General features: G+C 41.8%; 1 protein-coding gene across 1 annotated transcript; it reads left to right on the top strand.

The window, feature by feature from the left end:
* The first annotated feature begins 8,965 nt into the window (after window positions 1-8,965).
* Window positions 8,966-18,386, top strand: dnmt3ba (DNA (cytosine-5-)-methyltransferase 3 beta, duplicate a). The gene is made up of 26 exons (XM_061075213.1): window positions 8,966-9,089; window positions 9,284-9,429; window positions 9,759-9,927; window positions 10,037-11,733; window positions 11,830-11,905; window positions 12,067-12,126; window positions 12,250-12,302; window positions 12,548-12,553; window positions 12,634-12,783; window positions 13,526-13,588; window positions 13,711-13,860; window positions 13,943-14,050; window positions 14,892-15,021; window positions 15,127-15,243; window positions 15,387-15,431; window positions 15,527-15,606; window positions 15,763-15,875; window positions 16,028-16,211; window positions 16,417-16,501; window positions 16,639-16,784; window positions 16,895-16,985; window positions 17,129-17,277; window positions 17,365-17,450; window positions 17,552-17,621; window positions 17,956-18,074; window positions 18,188-18,386. Exons 1-26 carry the CDS (start codon window positions 8,966-8,968, stop codon window positions 18,327-18,329), a joined length of 4,359 nt encoding a protein of 1,452 aa, XP_060931196.1. The 3' UTR covers window positions 18,330-18,386.
* The last annotated feature ends 1,568 nt before the right edge of the window (window positions 18,387-19,954 follow it).

The following is a 19,954-nucleotide window of genomic DNA, read 5'->3' as shown; positions in this document are numbered from 1 at the left end:
GAGGGGCCCAGAGGAAGCCTGTTACCTCCACACAAAGGCAGATTGTGTGTGTGACCCCAGCGACCTAACCACTCAACATCACTGAAGCTTTATCTTTGACACAGCATCTGTTTATCGGAGTGGCAGGAATGAACAAGTTAAGTGGCTTTGAATTCTGCTAGTCGAGTCAAACAAGAAAAAAGCCAACTGCTCTCATCGGTGAAACCTTAACACGATCGATTATCTGATCTCGCCAGTCGAAAACAGCTGATTTGCGTGCAGCTAATGCCCCTAATCACACACTTGCTCACACAAGCTTGAGATCCGACAGTGCCACCTGTGTTTGTGGCCTCGATCATGCCAATACTACTTGGCCTCGACAGCTGTAAGGGGCTCACCGTGGAGATACACAAACACTCCCTACTCTCCCTGAACGCTCTACAGCTCTTATGCTACCTTCATGATTGGCTGTGACATGCTTATAGCGGCCCCCTGCAGCCGCACTGACATCCACTTTGCCTTGGCTGTGTGATACATGATTGCACCTGTCAGGTTCTGTCCTCTAAGACTTATCCTCTAAATACTCCCACTGACCTTTGCCTCTGTTTTCTTCCCCCTTATAAGACGTTTTTTCCCGGTTTTTACGACCACTTGTTGCAACGGACTTCTCTGCCAAAACAACACGGCACTCCAAGACATTAAGTGGTCCAGCTAACGTCTTTTTAGCCCCTCAATATCTCATATGTTGATATGAACTGATTGAAATTGAACTGATGCACAGTGCTTTAGTCCTTAATCTGCCATTTAAAATACTTGAATGGTACTCAGCGGAGTGCGTACCCCTGCCAAGGCCCAACAGACCTCTGCACCAAATTGCACAAACTCATACATATCAGTCTACTCCATGAAATATTAAAATGTTAAAAAACTTCAACAAACTGTTTCCTTCCACCAAGTTACGGGGTCAGTTTTAAATCAAACTTACAAATACAGACAAAAACATATCCTCCTTGGTGGAGGTAATTAAAGGTGCAGTTATTTTATTTTAATTAGTGTGTAATTACAACCCTGAAAATGTTTTTGTTATTTAAGAATGACCCTTAATACCTACTTGGGAAATTATCCTCAAACTCTTTAGAAATAAAACACTGGCTCTAAAGAGGTTACCTGAAGACCGTAGGTTCTACTTCATGCTTGAAAAGTGATGGTGATTTATTCAGTTGGCTGCAATATTCAACTTCACCACTACATGTCACTATATCCTTCACATTGAACCTTAAACTCTTGACTTTTAGAAGTAAAATCTGGATTTAAGTGAACTGCTTAAATATATTGATAAGCAACTGTTTCCTATCAAATTCACAGTCAAAAGTTTAAAACATTGTTGTGATTGCAGTTTCTCTCTGTTGATTCTAAGTGGCAAAGAAAACATCTGTTGTTGCAGATTTAAAAACAGGTAGAAATTGTTTAGTATCTATAGTTTGTGTAATTCTGAATTATTTTTTAAATGCACAGCGCTGCATTACTGGTGGCATTTGGGGCTGGACTTTTCAAAATATACATACAAATCCATAAGGTTGTGTATAGATTGAGATATAAATATAAATATAAATACAAGGCTGGTTGGAGTTTAAGATCCAAGCGTTTAAAGGTTTATTATAACATATTATTGCGATGATCGTATTTTCACATCACTACCATACATAAGGGTCAAAGATTAAAATTATCTTCCAGGTTCAGCTTTAAGTAAAGTGACCACCTGCTCCACCTCAACTCTGGATAACAGATCAACTCCCTTAAATCATCCCACCAGAAGCCCTGCATCAGTCCAAGCTTTGTGCTTCATTCCTCATCATGACCAACACCTCCAGGGAGAAGTCTCCTTCTGTCCAAAGCACCACATTCAAACGACTGCTCTACTCCTTTTCCTTTGTTTCTCTAGAGGTCTGACGTGTAGCTGGACTGTGTTGGCATAAGCTGAGCCAGGTCAGACATGTTTTCAGAGCACAACACTCTGAGTTGGGGCCCCTGCCGTGTCAGTGCAGCAGCTGCACCTAAAATAATGAGGGGCCTGCACTTTCTCACATTGTCAGTCGGACCACGACCTCATACACGTTTGTGGGAATTGACTCCAAATAAAATACATTTGCCCATGTTAATAAAGGGATATGACGCCCAGTGCAGTGGTTAATGTCTTTGGTGCAGAGAATCAATACAGATAGGAAAGAGTCAAATTGATTGGTGACTGGTCTTTTCATTGGATTTTCTGACGATAGAAATAATATAGAACATTACCAGCCTTATCCTTTAAAGGTGTAGAAAAAAAAAAACCCTCTATGTTCTTGCATATCCTTAGACCATCAAATTATCTCATTTTTTGTACACAGAACAAAAATGTCTAATATCTTTACTTTTCTTTCGACTCTTCCCTCTCTGCACATCACAAGATTCCTCTTCGTCCACGTTTCGTGTTACACGATTAATGTAACTGTGTTTCTGATTTAATTCCCATCACAAGGCCGATGCAAGCGATACATTTTTTAACAAGGCCAAAATAAAACCAGCGAGTAAATCATGTCTTCAAACTTCCAAACAAGATCAAATGGCATACGCAACTGAGAGCGCTGTAATACTTTGAGTTGGAGGATATATGTTAATCATTCATAGAAATGGCTAAACTGTGTCTGTCTTAATCCAATCACTGAACCCTGAGAACTTGCAATCCTAGACTAATACCCGTGTATTATTTAGAGAGAGGGGCTGCTAGATCGACTGAATATTAGATACATTCATTACATGCAAGCAAATGCATCCACTTAATCCTATTTTTCCACTTGAACAAATGTTTTCTTGTCGTATATTAGACTTTGTTAGAGCCGATTCTTCAAGCTTTCAACTAATGGAATTTATGGTGGGGTTTGTTTCTCCTTTTGTAAGCGAAGCATTGTTACGATTAAGACTCCTGAATTCCTTTCTCCGACCTGTTAACCCAACAAATCGTTTAGATTGGTCCAAGCTATCAAATTATTGTTTAGGTGTTTTAACTTAAACAAAACACGCACATATATTTTAACCCTTTTTCCACCATCACTTGGACGTCAGCCTCTTGATTAAAAGTGACAATCCAACGTCTTCCTTTCTTTCTCTCTAATTTGAAGACTCTGTCCTTTGGGAGGATGGGCGGCTTTGAGATGTGGCCGGACAAACAAAGCCCACCCTGACCCTGGTGACCCCGCTGCCGGCGACCACTCTACTCTTTTGCCCTCAGCTGGCGTCACAAATGCCTGAAGATTCCCCTCATAATGTCATCATAAAGGGTATTAAAGTAATATTTCACAATGCGAGAACATTTTCACATCAAGGGTTGCACGCCCCTGCATCAGTCCATAAATACTGGACATGTGACATGGACATCAGCGCCGCGGAGGACAGCGAGCCGTCAGCGGTCAGCCATTGTAGTCCCATCTCTACATTGATTCCACAGCTGAGTTTGGACATAAATTCATACGCACACATTAACCCCTGGACCCCTTCACTTACCTATTTCAGCACATGTATGACATACTGTAGAAAGACCTGAATCATGTTAGTCATTCAAACCAATTTCCAAAGCACACACAGTGTCACTTTGACCCTGGATGGTTATACAACAAAACTTGACTTATGTTTCATATTTTATTATATTACGTGCCAACTTTGTCATTGCTTTAAATTGCAATATTTACAAGAGACTGTAACGTCTCACCTGACCCGTCACTAACCCAGCTGTGAGGATTGCTTTTCTCACTCTTTTCTCTCGTAGCCATAGAGACATTCTCAGTAATCACGTGTTTAACACATATGTGCTCATGCAAATTCATATTGTAAACCATACCTGCCTTTTTTTCACTTACAGCTAATAATAACTCTTTGGTTGCCAGGATTCAATCCTCCAGCACGAATCCTGTGACTTCAGAAGACACCTCCAACAGACTGTGTGGCTCATAGCTGATCATTTATCAACCTTCATAGAGCCAGAATCATTGCTTACATAGACTTTGATATCAACCCTTTTGTATTAAGGCTATTAAGCTTGTGTCAGCGTTGACAAATGTTAATCCTAATACCACAGTAATATCCAATAATGTAATGCTTTGGGACAAGATTTAGGATAAAAACATGGTGTAGATGACGCCGGTTTAAGTTGGAATTGAATGTCAGGGATTAAGGACACTTGGATGACAACACAGGAGCAGAATGGAATCATTTTATTTTATTTTATCTAGTTTTTTTAATGTTTGAAGCCGTGGTAGCCACTTCAATTGTATTGGATTTGGCTACAACGCTGTTTACCCCTGAAACTCCATCGGCATAGTGGTGAGGAGATAATGAAGATAATCTCTTTTAGTGTCACTGTGACTCGACTCATACAATGAATGTTTTGTCTGCCTGCAAATGCAATAAAGATGTTATCCCCACTCGACAAACACTGAGGTGATACATTGACGGCTAAATGACAAGACAAGTTGCTGTAGATAAACTGTATTTGAACGACTGAGATTCAGTTATTATCATGATTGATAGATAGATAGATTACTTTATTCATCCCCAAAGGGAAATTAAGTCGTCATAGCAGCCAGTATATTTGAATACAATAAAATACAATACAATAGAATAAAATAAAAAATATTGAGGTACAAAGAATAAAAACAGAAACACAGATAAATAGGTAGATAAGGTGCAGTGGCAAGATGATGGTAATAGTACTGATGATATGATGGTAATGTTATTGTTAGACAGTATATAAAAATAGTACAGTATATATAGTATATAATATAACATAATATATATTTATATATGATAGTAATTATACCAATATAATAGCAGTATATAGTAATAATGGCAGCAACAGTATATATAATAATAATAGTAAATATAATAATACTAACATGTACACATGTATAAATATGTGTATATAGACTTATATATACAAAGAATATACAGAGAGTATGATATAATATATGATATATAGTAGAGGTATAAATATAAGTATTTGACTATACAATAGATAATATAATATACTATGAGTGTAAGAATATGTAGACAGAGCGTGCAAAAGACAATATTATTGTATAAAATGATATATAATATCAATATGGTTTATATTAACACGTATCACATATGATGTGAAGTAAGTGTATAAGGAGCGGAGTGTTGTACAGGGTACACAGTGCGAGGAGACAGGTATATTTAGTGCAGTTCTGTGATGGTGGCTCTGACAGAGGTAGATGAGTTGTACAGTCTTATTGCGGTTGGGAGGAATTGTTGTTGTGACGTGTTTCTTGGGATTTACACAGGCCTGTTATTTCGGCATTAAATATGTTGATTTAAACTGGGAAAAGATTCAGCTTTTATCAGGGAACAATTATCGTAGGGTGGAGGTTATGCTCTTCCCCAGGTTAGACGGTAATGGTTTCCCCCAGCGTTCTCAGGATTTAACGAGATGGCGAGAGCACAGGCGAGATGTCAGCGGAGCTCGTGAAGCTCTCAGACGTTTCCTCTGTCGGTTTATGTGTCAATCTAAGATTTAACGTGAGAAAGTCGTCTCTCTGGCGGGTTGTTTGGTGACTGGATACTGGCAGCTGCCGAGCCGCCATGACACAGGGAGAAACTCTGGAGGAAACAGGCCTGAAACCTGCAGGGAACAGCCGCCATTTTGAAACGTGAAGGCTGAATTTGAGCACTTTAATGTTTAAATCCACAAAAATGAAGCAGAAACTCATCGGGTGTCATCATAACTTAAACTTAATTTACCTGTCGAATGCTTACTGACAAATTAACTCTCGATATCCACCTTCCAATCAATCAATAGCCGATATTAAATATGAGATATTCATTTTGAGTTATCGCCTTGATCAATATTTGCTGATTTCACTTCAGGGGTCAATTAGTGCAGATTTGTATGTGGGCTAACCTAATGCTATGCTAGCAGCTGTGCTAACGGAAGTACGGTCACACATGGGGACTAGCTACCTAAGGGGTGCTAGCCTGGTAACAACAACCCGGACTTATTCTAGACGGGATCGTCGCGGCTTTATCTCGGTAAGTGAACCCGTGACTAACCCGGGTTAGTGGTGCACCAGCAGGCCACTCGCACTTGTTGCTACATTAGCTACATAGCGAAATTAGCTTCACTTTTAATTGGTTGTGAGGGGACACGGCTAGCAGCTAGCATCTCGCACACTTGTTACTTTTCGTGAGTGAGTGTCGCCGCCATGTTTGTTTGGCCCGTAGAACATATATTGCGATTATGCTAATGACACATCCATTAAAAACTAGCAAACAAGCTAGGGTCGTGCTAGCTTCGTGGATCAGTCTATTGTGAGAGGGACATTGTTTCGTGTTCAGACACAAACAGAGGACATAACGTTATAGATAAAAGTGAGTAGGGGCTTTTATTACGCTAAACATCGCGATTCGCCATTTTGTTGTTTACATGTGCTAGCCGTAGCGAGCTGATTATACACGGTCCATTAAGCTAGCAGTGCTGCTACTGGACAGCCTCCCCGCACCGGGCGTCCAATGGACCGTCCCCGTTGAGGTCGACGTCACATGGGCCGGGCTGCAGCGGGGGGATGTGGGGGTCGAGGGTGGGGGAGGGAGCTGGTCTGTGAACGCGAGGGGAAGGACGGAGGTAAGTCTCCCACGATGGATCCTCGTAGAAAAACCAGTCAGTGTGTAAACTTTCCTCCTGTAGAACCGCTCTTTCCGGAAGGTGGTGGTGGTGGTGGTGGTGGTGGTTGTGTTGTACTGTTTATTGTCTGGGTGGTTGTGTTGTGTTTCTCCCGGTTTCCCTGCAGCAGCACAACACAAAGACCGGCTCACACACGGACCCACCGACTGGATCGTGGACCCAGCAGGGGGGGGGGGGGTGTTGTTATTGATTCCTTATAGACATAGTCTCACGTTGCCTCTTTGCAGTAATAACGCTGTTATTACACGTGTGTGTTGCTTCCAGACGTGTTAACAGAGCCGATACAAAGCCTCCTCCAGGAAGAACCAGGTTGTGTTGTGTTGTGTTGAAGGCTGACTTACAGATGTGTGTTTGCCGGGTTTGTGTTCACGTTACGTAAAGCGACACGGTGCAGTGTGTTGCAAAGCCCGAGTTTCGTTGTCAGTGAAAGTTGTGCAATGGGGACGTTCGCGGCAAAAAAGGGAAAATGGAACAACGCGAGATTTCACTGACTCTTCCTATACATTGAGGGAGGAAGAGAAGGGGGGGGGCTTGTGTGTCCAGCAGCTAGCTCGGTGTCCTTGTGCACAACATGCACGCAACCAGCACACGCCAACACAAACTCATGCAAAAGCGAGAAGCGTGTTGACAGCAAGCATTCAGCCTTTAGTCCTCCACCGTCAGGCACACAATGGAGGATTAGGAAGCCCACCCATTGGCCCTGTCTCACCCACCACCCCCCACTCTGAGAAGTCAGCTTTGGGATAGAGGGGGAGGGCACACACCAGCCTGAATACAGACAGATGTGCCTTTTAGAAGGAGTAACAATGTGATGGTACTTGAAAGGGAAGAGATAGTTTTAAAGCTCTAGATGGTGGCTTGTACTGTGTGTAAGGTCCAATGAAGCTGTGCTACAAATTAATTAAGATTAAGATACATTTATTTGTCCCAAACACATGCACAGACATGCAAGGAGGGAAATTTAACCTCTGCTTTTAAACCCATCCGGAGCAGGACACACAGCAATGGGCAGCCATGTGCGGCGCCCGGGGAGCAGATGTTGGGGGAGTAAGGTGCCTTGCTCAGGGACACTAGACAGGGTAGGGAGAATCCTCTTGGATTTTTGGACAGATCAATCCAGGTTCGTCTTTTTGTTGTTTCTCCGTGGAGTCGAAACAGAGACTTTTTCTGCCCATAGTCCAAGTTTCTGCCACTAGTCCACTGCCTCTCCCTATGCATTTGATTATCCGAGTGCTAAAAACAGGTGAACTGGTCTCGGTTGAGAAACATTGACATGTTAAGACAGATCAGAAAAGCAAGAACGTGCTGTTGCTCTTCTTCGATGACAGTGTGAGAGTTGCACTGAGCTGAGTTTTCAGCATTTGGATTTACCTGGATGACCCAGAATCTCCAACGACAATTGTTAAAGCGTGATCGTTTATCCTTTCAGAGAACATGAGCCGAACTCGGTTTGCTCAATCAAAGTATTTATTTAGGACGCAATGAACAGGTTACAGCAAAGCAATGGGCCTCCAGTACATTAGTCGTATTAGAGCGCCACGAACATCCGGCGCCTGTCTATTTTATAGCATTAGATCTTCGTTCCTCCTCCTCGGAAGTGCGCAGGCGTAATCCATCCTCCCTGGCTATTGGGAATACGGAAGTGAACAGGAAGAAACTCCCAATGACGCTATAGTTGCTCGGCAACCTGTTTACTTCATTAAAGGCCTTCACCCAGCAGATGCCATGACGGGCAAAAGGTGTTTACAGTTGGAGAAAAGATTATTATGTTTTCTGCTTCATCAAAACAATCCTGACTGTAAACATTCGCAACAACTGAACCCAAACAGTGTCATGCTGACTTTGCCCCAGAAGGAACAGCTCCATGCACTCTGTCTGATGTTGAATACAGCTAAGGAAAATTATGCTTTAATACAGAACGAGTGAAACATTCATTCTTAATTGGTAGATTAAACCCTAGGAAGGAAAAGGTTATTATTAAATCATTTGTACCAAGGCCTTATATCTAGCTAAAACTGTCTCTAGCTTTTATGTTAATAGTACAAACATAATTTGAAATGCTTCTATCTTTATTTGGTTGGAGTTCAATCAGACACAGACTATAGTTAAAAATTTGAAATCCCAACACAATACATTACAAACAAGAACACTGGCTGTGAATAAACAATTGGATTAACAACATGTTTATGATGAGGTAATCTGAATTCATTAAAATGTGATTATTGTTGTTGTCTTTTCTCAGAGAGCTGCAAGATGGCAACAAACCTGGTTTTGACTCCGGACTTCGGCCCTGATAAAATCAGCCGCTTTAAGTTGGTGTCCTGGTTCAACCGCCTGCTCAAGACGAACTTCAATGATGTGCGAGAGATGGGTTCAGGTGATGACTCAGAATGAGCTGACCTACTGCAATTCATTTAATCATGCCAAGCCGTTACAAACTAGGAGAACATTGGTTTTTGGACCTGGTCTTTTTTCTGGGAAGTTATGATACCAGAGCTGTTAAAATCCGGTGCCGTGTTGTGTGCCATGCCTCTGTTTGAACGGTCGTAATGTGTTTGTACGTTTCTACAGGAGCGTGTCAGTGTCAGATGATGGACTGGGTTATTCGTGGCTCTGTTGACATGACCAAGGTGAAGTTTGATGCAAAGGGTGAGGATGAATATAAGCACAACTTCACTCTGCTCCAGGAGGCCTTCAGCAAGAGGGGTATCAGCAAGGTAAGCACATTACCTCTAGTTGAGTAGCGTTACAGTTTCTTTTATTTTTTTATTCAACTTGTTTTGTAATGTTTGTAAACAGAGAAATTAGTTGTTCCATTATTAAACCAACTCAGTGTAACTCAGGAAAATTTCAAACTTGTCAAGTAGGAAAATCAACGCTGAGTAATGACAAGTTATCACAGGAAAATTAGAATTTGAATTTCTGACTTCAGATTCTTCCTTTGCTGTGAAGACAATGACTTGTAGTTATATTATAATATATTATATCCAAGTTTTCTAAATGTTAACATTTCTTCTTCGTCTTGTCTTGTCTTGTCTTGTTTTAGAACATTCCAGTTGAGAGTCTCGGAAAAGGGGATCATAAAAGCAACATTAAGATCTTGAAGTGGTTCAAAGCTTTTTACATAGCAAATGTAAAGGACTGTAAAGGATACGACCCTGTGCAAGCCCGGGACGGCCAGGACATCAGCCCAGTTGTTGCACCTCCACCCTCGGGTAAATAAAACTTTTCATTTTCTTTCACTGCGTCAATGACATATGGTTAAGATTTGATGCAGCATTTACAGTGCTTGTGCAGTAATTATGTTTTCTCCTACTTTGTCAGCAGGTGTTGAATTGGAATCAGACAAAGAAGAGAAAGGCATTAAAAGATACCCATACACAGAAAAGTGGAAGAATATGTTTGACTGGGCTGAAAAGAGCACTCTTGGAGAGCAATACACATACTGCATCACTTGTGCTAAAAACCTCAAAACCTTTGCTAAAGGCCATGTTGAACTTCAGCGTCACATGGACACTAACATTCACTACAAACGGGGAAGAGTTTCCAAGGGTCCCTGCCTGCAACGCCAACACTCTGAGCCGCCGCTGCCCTGCACTGATGCAGCGATCCGCTTTATTCAGAGACACTGTTATAATGGCTCTGCCAAAGGGGAACAGGTGTCTATACGCTTTGCACGCCGCAAGCTGGGGCGTCAGTACCCCAAAGATATTACATCTGTTTGCCAGCACACTCCTTACTGTGTGTACATTTCCGGAGGGGAAACCGTAGGAAAGGATGAGGCTGTCTCGGTGGTCCTCGTTGGATTCTTTGACGTAGAAGCCTCCAGGCACTGCATCCGGTTTCTGGATGCTCTTGAGTCAGAGAACTATGCAGAAGATCAAACAGCCGTATTAGTGGGGGAGACCTTAAAGAAATTCGGGTTACCAGCAGATAACCTTGTCGCTGTCTACCTCGATGGTTATGGTGCGGCCTCAGAGCAGATCTGCTCACAGCTGAAGGAACTCAACCCGAACATAGCAGTCTTTGGAGGGCTGTACACCATCAGTGATGCTGCTTGCCAGGCTGGAGTTAAGCAGCTCTCCAATCAGGCTCAGGAGCTGACAGTGGACATGTATGCCCACTACTCCTCCTCTTTTGAGAAGAATGATAACCTCAAGGCTCTCTTTGGCTCTATCACTGTGGACAGTCCATCTTATTTCAACGCCCGCTGCCTTAACTTTTGCCTTTTAGTCACAAAAATGTTGGAAATATGGACAGATCTTGTATCGTACTTTGGCTCTTGCGACGCGAATGATGACAAAGCCAAGTTAATCTGCTCCCGGCTGCAGGATCCCAAAGTTAGGGCAACGTTTACATTTCTGGAGCGGGCCTTAAAGCCGCTGCACAATTTCCAAATGCATCTGCAGACGCCGGAAGGAGCGGCTCAAGCTGATTTGCAGCTCATTCTAGAAGAAGCCAGTAACCTGCTGAGCACCTACACCTGTTACTTCCTTCGTCCTCAAGCTGCTGCTCGCTTCCTCGAGGAACATGATACCCAAATCCTCAAGGACAAGTCATCCCACCTGTCAAGCCCCGAACTGGGTGGGAAAGCCGTTGAAGATATCCTAAATGAGTCTTCAGAGGCACTGCCACCGTTTAGAGAGGAGGTGTTGTCTTTCTACATCGCACTGACAAGTTGCATTGCAGAGAAACTGCCTCTAAAGGATGGGTTGCTAAGGAGCATAGCTCAGCTGTTGAATCCCCAGAGCAGGCAGAAAGTGACACAGACAGCAGTTGGGGAGCTTGGGACCAAGCTGGGACTCTGCAGCTCCCCCGAGGAGGTCAACCAGCTCACGAGTGAATTCCTTCAGTATCAGCTGGCCGAGGAGGGAGAGGAGAATCACTCAGCAGAGGTTTCACGGGAGAAACACTGGGCCAGCGTACTGAGGGACAGCAAGCAGACAGTGTTCAGGAGGCTTGTTCTGACCCTATTGGCCCTTCCCTGTCCACCACTGGATGCTCAGCACGTTTTTAATCAGGTAAGTTAATGCTAGAGCTGCAGCCTCATCTTTTGGGTGTGTTAAGTTTTTGCTTGTTTAATTAATTGTGTGCCTTTGCTCTATTTCCTGTCGCAGGCCTTCGAGAATGGAGACGCTGCTCATCTCTCCGACAGCGAAGCAGAACGCGAGTCTGAGTACAAATACAGTAAAGGTACATTTTTACCTTGATCAAATAATCTGATAAATAAACCACCTTGAATTAGATGTTGACAATGATTTATATGATGTACACAGAAATAAGGAAAAGAAGTGTATAAGAAGCCACGGCATTTGATAATTTTGTGTTTTTTACTCATTTATTTTATTTTCTAGAAGTGAATGGCCATAGTATCGGAGTGAAGCAGTGTGAAGTCAGGCTTACAAAGATAAACAGTAAGAATAATATTGAAAATCTTGTTTTGTGTCCTGGTTGCTTTGTCTTGATGTTTAGTTATAACCTGTCAGAACAAAATAATAATCTTTCTAAAGCAGAGTTTTCTCTGCTTCCTTCCAAAGAGCTAAAGAAAAAATGTGAGGATTCATCTGGAGAGAATGGCATCTTTAAAGAGGTAGGAGGTTATTTTCTCTGCTTTTTTCTTTATTTTTTCTTTTTTAATTTGCATTTCAGTCTAATACATGTACATGGCAAAGAAGCAACTTGGTTTGATAAGCTAAACTTGTCAATAAGAACATTTGGATTCATTTAAAAAGTCATTGCTTTTGTAAAATGAATTCTCCACTTTTCAGTCCCGCTCATCAACTGTCAGTTTTTTTGTTGCCCTTGTTTATTCATTCTTTCCCTGGTATGATAAAGATGAAGGTGTGTGTGTGTGAGTGTTTTGGGGTATATCTGCATGTGCATGAGATTTGAGTGTGTAATTAGAGTGTGTTGTCTCTCAGGAGGCCAGTAGGGGAAGTTTTGGCTGGGAGAGCAGCTTGCGCCAGAAGCCACAGGCCCGTGCAGTGTTTCAGGCTGGTGCTAGCACCCGGGCCAAACCCGTAGGTCTTGATAAGGACAGCAAAAATGGTCTGGAGTCCCAAGATGAGGTGGTAGGTATACTGAAGTATACTACCAGAGTACCTTTAAAAGGCCTCTTTACCCTCTGGAATGCTGATAGATTTGACAGAATAAGTATTCAGGGATTTACCCAACGTATGACCAACCTGCACGGAGAGCTTCAACAATTTTAGATAACAAATGCTACCAGACTGGACCTCTGGCATGAAACCACATTTAAGTTCCCTCAAAATTTGATGCGTTCTTTCCTGACTCATACCACATCCTTCCATCAAGTTTTGCATAAGCTGATTGCATAAAAATGCCACATACATTAATTATTCACTTTTATTGCTATGTAAAATAATTTGTATATGATCTTTTACTGCAAATCCACATGTGCAGCCTGTAAGTGTTTCTGAAGGAACCATCTGTTCCTCAGGATTCTACAGGTCTTGAAAAGCCTAACCCTAACATTAAATTAATTTCCCTCTAAAAGACTGTGGAAGAGATTAATAAATGATCAGAATTCAGTCCCACCTATAACACATCTTCATCTCACAATCATTGTTTGCTTTGTTCAGTTGGTGCCTAGTCACTACGAATAAAGCAGATTTGGACATTTGAACAAAGTAAATTTGGTAAACACCAATGAATGGCTCCCTTGCATCTTGGTTCTAACAAATTCACTCCTCCATGTCATCTGCAATTAAATATCAACAGCAATAGTGATGATCGTTTTTAATTCCTTTGTACCTTTGACACTTCTTTCTTCTAAATGTGGTTGACCTTTAGTCACAAGAGTCTTCACCATCAAGTAAATTTACACCAAGAAGCCGCAGGAAGCACGTCTACCAGGTAAGAACACTGTTGCAGGAAAAAGACTGCTCCAACATCACGTCAGATAAAATGTCTTTTACATATTTGATGGAAATGTGGTTTTGAATAATGTTTTTCCCTTGTGTATTTGACATCTGCAGGATGGGAAAGGGTTTCTGACAGGAGAGCTGGTGTGGGGGAAAGTGAAGGGGTTCTCCTGGTGGCCTGGGCTGGTAACATCCTGGAAAACCAAGTCCGCCCCCCCGGGCATGCGGCGGGTGGAGTGGTTTGGAGATGGGATGTTCTCAGAGGTGAGAAATACTGTCCATGTGTCGGACCTGCATAAACATGCGTGGAGTTGGATTCTTAAGTCATCATTGCTCTCTGTTGCAGATCTACACCGAGGGTCTACTGGCATTCAGTACTTTCACTAAGTGCTTCTGTAAAAACTCCTTCGACTGCTTGCCCCTCTACAAAGAAGCCATCTACCAAATCATAGAGGTAGGAGAGCAAAACATTTTGTCCCACATGCTGTTCGTCCGATTTGATTTTCTCCTCCTGAACATCTTCATTTGAAATGTATTCTTGCTTGCCAATTTAAATACTCCTCATGACATTGATTCTGTAGTTTGTTCTTCAAACGATTGATTCATCAACTCAGACAGTAGAAGTCAGTTCTCATCTATACACACATTATTAACCAGAGTGATTATTTCAACCATTTCCTTCATATTTGTGGGGGAAATGATTCCATCTGCAATTCTCTTTTCTCTCTACGGGGGATTTTTATCAGTCGACTTTGAGGAGGTTTTGACTCGGATGTTTGTTATAATGATGTACAGGAGTATCTGAACCTTTAAAAAGTGCTGTACAGGTTTGGGCTATTACTACATTGGCATCAACAGCTGTTACTTAGCAAATTAGCAAGATAATTAAACATTAACCTTCATTCCTTAACTCACATAGAGCTGTCTTCATAGTTTCTGTATTTTCCTACTATATCCACCATGTAGAGATAGGGCTGCTCTGAGGATGTATTACAGCCTCTGGTCTTGTAAATGCAACAATGGCTTAAGCTCTTCTGAAGTAATCACTTACACCACAAGAGAATATGTACACATCAAATATTAAATTCAATATCATCCCCCTCTTTCCCATTATTTCGTTCCAGAAATTAAATTCAACATATATAATACTTACTTTACTGGTCAAGTCAGCAGCCATTTGATTGTTTTATGCATTTAACTAGGATGAAATCATTGTGTCAGGCAGACCGCTCAGAATCGCATGACGAAACTGTTTCAGCAGCATTTCAGAGTTTGTTCACACCTGTACTCTGCAGTTGGCAGGTGAGCGATGTGGGAAATCCTTTGCTGCGGCTGAAGGAGTCAAAGAAAAAGAGTTGAAGTTGATGCTGGACTGGGCTTCTGAAGGATTTCTGCCTTCAGGACCAAACGGACTCCTACCTCCTGGTATGAACGCATTATAGGTTGTTGGTTGTTGGTTTAAACCAGTGTTGCTGTAAAAAAAAAAGCGGATTGAAACCTTCCTTCTTTTGTCTTTTTCTGATCTTTAAGATTCTGCTTCACATGCTGAGACTTCTGACTCGGCCCAGTCCGACTACCAGCCCCCGGCAAAAAGGAAATACGTGTATAAAAACAAGGCAACTGCAGTCGCCATCACCTATAGCAGAGGTACGTGTTATATGTGTCCACAATCATGACAACAGAATAATGGGCTGAAACATTTAGGGGAATCCAGGTGATTCGGATCTTCTCATGTTATTAGCATTATTATTTGATGCCTATGTGTGATGTTGTAATATTTCACTTCACAGAATCAATACCAGAGAAGCTCAAAGAAGAAGGAGTAACCATCGAAGGTACGTTTTGTGTGTGAGTGTTTGGAAGATGTTTGTGATTCTTTGATGCTAAGTTAAAACTCTCAATTCTAAAAGGCACTGGCTTGTTATTTCAGATCTGTGTTTGTCTTGTGGATCATCTGAAATTGAAGTTTCTCACCCACTGTTTGAAGGTGCTCTTTGTCAAAAATGCAAGGTAACCTAACAACCCCAACGCTCTACCTTTTTGTCTACTTCGGTGTGGTTTGCTTTGCTCCATTCCAACCCAGTTTGTAAATGTGTAACCTCCATCCAAAACCCGGCTGCCATTAACATCCCAAATGCTGCAACACAACATTGTTGCTGTTTGTAGATGAACTTCTCAGAGACGCTGTATCGCTACGATGAGGATGGCTACCAGTCGTACTGCACCGTGTGCTGTGCTGGGCTAGAGGTCATTCTGTGTGGGATTGCCAGCTGCTGCAGGTAAAGACAACTCTTGTCGCTGTTGTGGACAATTTTATTAGACGTTTACACAGAAGGGATCCATATGCTCCACAGTCTCTGGGCTAAATGTGTAAATATAGGAGGGGACTACTTTCTTATTCTCATTTGTATCTGTTTTTTGTGTCTCCCAGGTGTTTCTGTAAGGACTGTCTGGAAATCCTGGTGGGCCCGGGAACCTTTGACCAGCTGAAAGATGAGGATCCCTGGAGCTGCTACATGTGCAAGCCGTCGCAGTGCGCGGGGAACCTCCAACTCAGGCCAGACTGGAGCGTGAAGGTTCAAGACTTCTTTGCCAACAACAGCGCTATGGAGTTTGTATGTGCCACACACTCCTCCCAGTACAGTTTACAGTTGACTAACTCAGTTACAAAGCTTTACTACTAGTCGTCAGCTCTAAATATTCTAATTTTGAAAAAGACAAATAACTATAGGTGTGTGTAAGTGTTTCTAGCTGTGTTTGCTGTTTAATACCTAATTGGAGAAGTGGTGCTGAAAGTAATGTTTTCACTTTTTATCACAGGAGCCTCACAGATTGTATCCCTCCATCCTTGCCGACCAGCGCAGACCAATCAAGGTGCTCTCACTGTTTGACGGCATAGCAACAGGTTGGTTCATCATGTTGAACTTGAGTCATGTGAACTCTTCTCTTTTTATATTGGAATAAACAATCCAGTCTTTGTAGTGTTAAGTCTGAAGAGTACTGGGGCAGATGTTGGTTTTAACGTCTGCGGCGTCACGACAGGATACCTGGTGCTGAAAGACCTGGGCGTCAAGATGGATCGCTACGTTGCTGCTGAGATTTGTGAGGATTCCATCGCTGTGGGGATGATCAAGCATAAGGGAAAGATCGAATATGTCAATGACGTTCGCACCATCACAAGGAAACATGTGAGTACAAGCTCCAGTTATATCACTTGTGTAGTTTGTGTAATTAAAGTTCACACCAAGAGGTTTAAACATTATATAGAAATATGAACTGAGGTGGTTGTGTGTTGCAGCTGGCGGAGTGGGGTCCATTCGATCTTCTGATTGGAGGCAGTCCATGTAACGACCTGTCAATGGTCAACCCGCTTCGAAAAGGTTTGTTTGGTAAGAAGCTTCCACTCTTCTCACACCAAAAGAGTTCTACTAAGATACTGGTGGAAATAATGTCACTGTAGTTTTCAGCATCTACACACATGTAACTCTTCATCTCTACTCACACTCTCTGTTTATATCTGTTTGTCCTGCAGAGGGCACTGGGCGGCTCTTCTTTGAGTTTTACCGCATTCTGGCCATGTTGAAGCCGAAAGAAGGAGACGACCGTCCGTTCTTCTGGTTGTTTGAGAACGTGGTTTTCATGAGTGCCCACGACAAAGCAGACATTTGCAGATTCCTCGAGGTTTGCTCATATTTCATTGTTAGTGAAAGTATTGGTGCTACAATTCCGTTTTTACTGATCATTGTTTGCTTCCTTTTGTTTTTCCAGTGTAATCCTATTCTCGTCGATGCAGTGAAAGTCAGTCCCGCTCACAGAGCACGCTACTTCTGGGGGAACCTCCCTGGCATGAACAGGTACAGACTTATACGCAGTCATATTCCTTTTTCATGGGGGGGTCTAACTCTCCCTTAAAAAAAGGTGTTGGTTTCACATACCTGTTTGTATTTGTCTGCAGGCCTCTCGCAACATCACTAGACGACAAAGTGTCCCTCCAGGATTGTTTGGAACTCGGACGCACGGCAAAGGTAAGAGCATTAAGTTTGCTGCGTTGCTGACAGATGAGAACCTGAAGTGTCATAGCTCATAAGTCATGGCTGATAAGAAGCTCCATGAATCATGACGGGTTACTGTCAATTTAAGCAATACCTTCATCCCTCCATTAATTTTATGTCCTTCAGGTTTAGGTTGTGTTCATTTAAATAATGATAACATCAGATATTATTGTTGAATACCACTGGGAGGTAAATAAACAACTCAATAAGCCATTTTGTCCCGACTGGTTTTCCATTTTACTTTCATACTTTGGGTACTTTAAAGTTATTCTTCGATTCTAAATTAACTGGTCGTCTCTTCCCACAGTTTGACAAAGTTCGCACCATCACTACAAAGTCTAACTCCATAAGGCAGGGGAAGCATGGACCGCTTCCTGTCGACATGAATGGAAGAGAGGACTACCTGTGGTGCACTGAAATGGAACAGTACGTGTTGGTCAAATCAACATGCTCTTTTATATATATTGTTTCTCGATGATGCTTTTAGTTATGTTTCTACACGTAACATCAAACAATTTGATGTGTTGTCTCTTCTTCAGGATCTTTGGATTCCCCAAACATTACACGGATGTGAACAACATGGGCCGGGGACAGAGGCAGAGAGTCCTGGGTCGCTCCTGGAGTGTCCCCGTCATCCGCCACCTGTTCGCTCCACTGAAGGATTATTTTGAATGTGAATAACAACCTCTGAAGGGCATCTTCATGTCAGAGCAGCAGCGGTAAACCTTACTGCCTTATCCTGCCCCACCTTTCTGGGTTCACACTTTTCAAACTCTCCAATCGTATTCTGAAAGACCTAATTTAGTGTTTACTGTTTAGAATTTTAGAAATGTTAAACTCATAAACTCTTTTAATCCACCAGCAGCCTCTGACACTTCTCGGTTCAGGTTCACTTCGATAAATGACGGTGCTCTGATCAAACTGTACTGATGCTGAACACGGATCTGTATCATGAAGGGACATTAGACAGTTATCTGGTTCTCTTAGGGCTTAACGCCGGTCGACCATTACTAGAGGCTGGCTCACTTTAATCAGGGTAACTTAGAGTTTAATATAAAGTTTAGAACCTGCCATCAGCACAAACACTGAGCAATAACTTGATTCATCATTTCTAAACATCCGGATCTCAACACTGACGAAGTTTATCATGACGTACCCATCCATCACTAAATGACAGACATGGTTAGAAATGAGCTGCTGATTAGTTCGGAGGATTTTGCACATGAGCCAGATGTTTCCCTCTGGTGTTTGGAGAAACAGAATTAGAGCTCAAACAGAGTGAACATTGGACTTCAGGTCACCAGAATGTGCCAGAACATCAGAATTTCAAACTGCAGAATAGTTTGATAAAAACTCATTAACACTTAACTTAAAAATATGGCCATACTTTTAATTTTTGGGTATTACTTTTAAAGCAATAACCAGCATCATGACACTGTTTACTCAGGATCATTTTAGACTCTTTAAAACCAGGTAACTGCTGATCTCACTTCATGATACAGGTCTCAGGTCTCTACCTCAACACAGACTTACTGCAGTTACACTTTTTATCTTTAATAATTTATGAACAACAATGTTAACTTGGTTTTCTTTCTGTGTGTATTTGTATTTTGTTTTATCGTGTAATCTTACCAGAGATTTTAGATCTAATCCGGAAAAGTTTTTATACATTTTTAACCAAATTACATTAATCCTGCTACGGAGCACCAGTGACCTTGTGCTAACATTTAGATTTGTATCTATTTTAAGGACTGTTATTTATACTTGATCAAAAATATTTTGTGGCTAATCATTGGAAAAAACTGACTATTACCGTAACTATATTTCAACTGTTGTGTCCTAATACCACGGAGGACTCACTCACTCACTCATCATGTTAAATATCTTCTTATGAGGATACTTGTACTTTAAAGGACCACAACAGTGGTTTTGCAGGTTTGATCCCTTTTAATAACCAAATGTCTACAAAAGCTTGAAAGAGTAAATCTTCCTCAGGATCAAACACAAAGGCGAAGTTCAAGTAGTTAAAATATACATGTACGACACCTGGGAAATTGTTCGTTTTATTTTTTTTCTATCAATGTAAATACCAGGGGTCTCATTCATAAGAGTGCGTAGGATTCATACTAAAAGTGTACATACGTATAAATGAGACCCCAGGGCTGCAACTACGATTATTTCCATAATCACCACAACCTTTGATAATTTTTTCAATTAATAATTTTGTCTTAAATGCCAGAAAACTGTCTTTAAATCTTAAGTTTAAGTCTTGTTATCGAATTACCTGTTGCATCGAGCAAATCACA

The sequence above is a fragment of the Limanda limanda genome, chromosome 7 (assembly GCF_963576545.1).
Source record: "Limanda limanda chromosome 7, fLimLim1.1, whole genome shotgun sequence".
Classification (NCBI taxonomy): Eukaryota; Metazoa; Chordata; class Actinopteri; order Pleuronectiformes; family Pleuronectidae; genus Limanda; species Limanda limanda.
The sequence above is the reverse complement of the archived record's forward strand: the minus strand, read 5'-3'. Positions and strand labels throughout refer to the sequence as shown.

What these genes read in the sequence shown, in the direction of transcription:
- dnmt3ba (XM_061075213.1), top strand. Translation starts at nt 8,966, where the DNA reads ATGGCAACAAACCTGGTTTTGACTCCGGACTTCGGCCCTGATAAAATC. An exon ending in TGTTGCACCTCCACCCTCGG is followed by an intron (nt 9,928 to 10,036) that starts GTAAATAAAACT and finishes CTACTTTGTCAG; the next exon opens with CAGGTGTTGAATTGGAATCA. An exon ending in AACCTCCCTGGCATGAACAG is followed by an intron (nt 17,451 to 17,551) that starts GTACAGACTTAT and finishes ATTTGTCTGCAG; the next exon opens with GCCTCTCGCAACATCACTAG.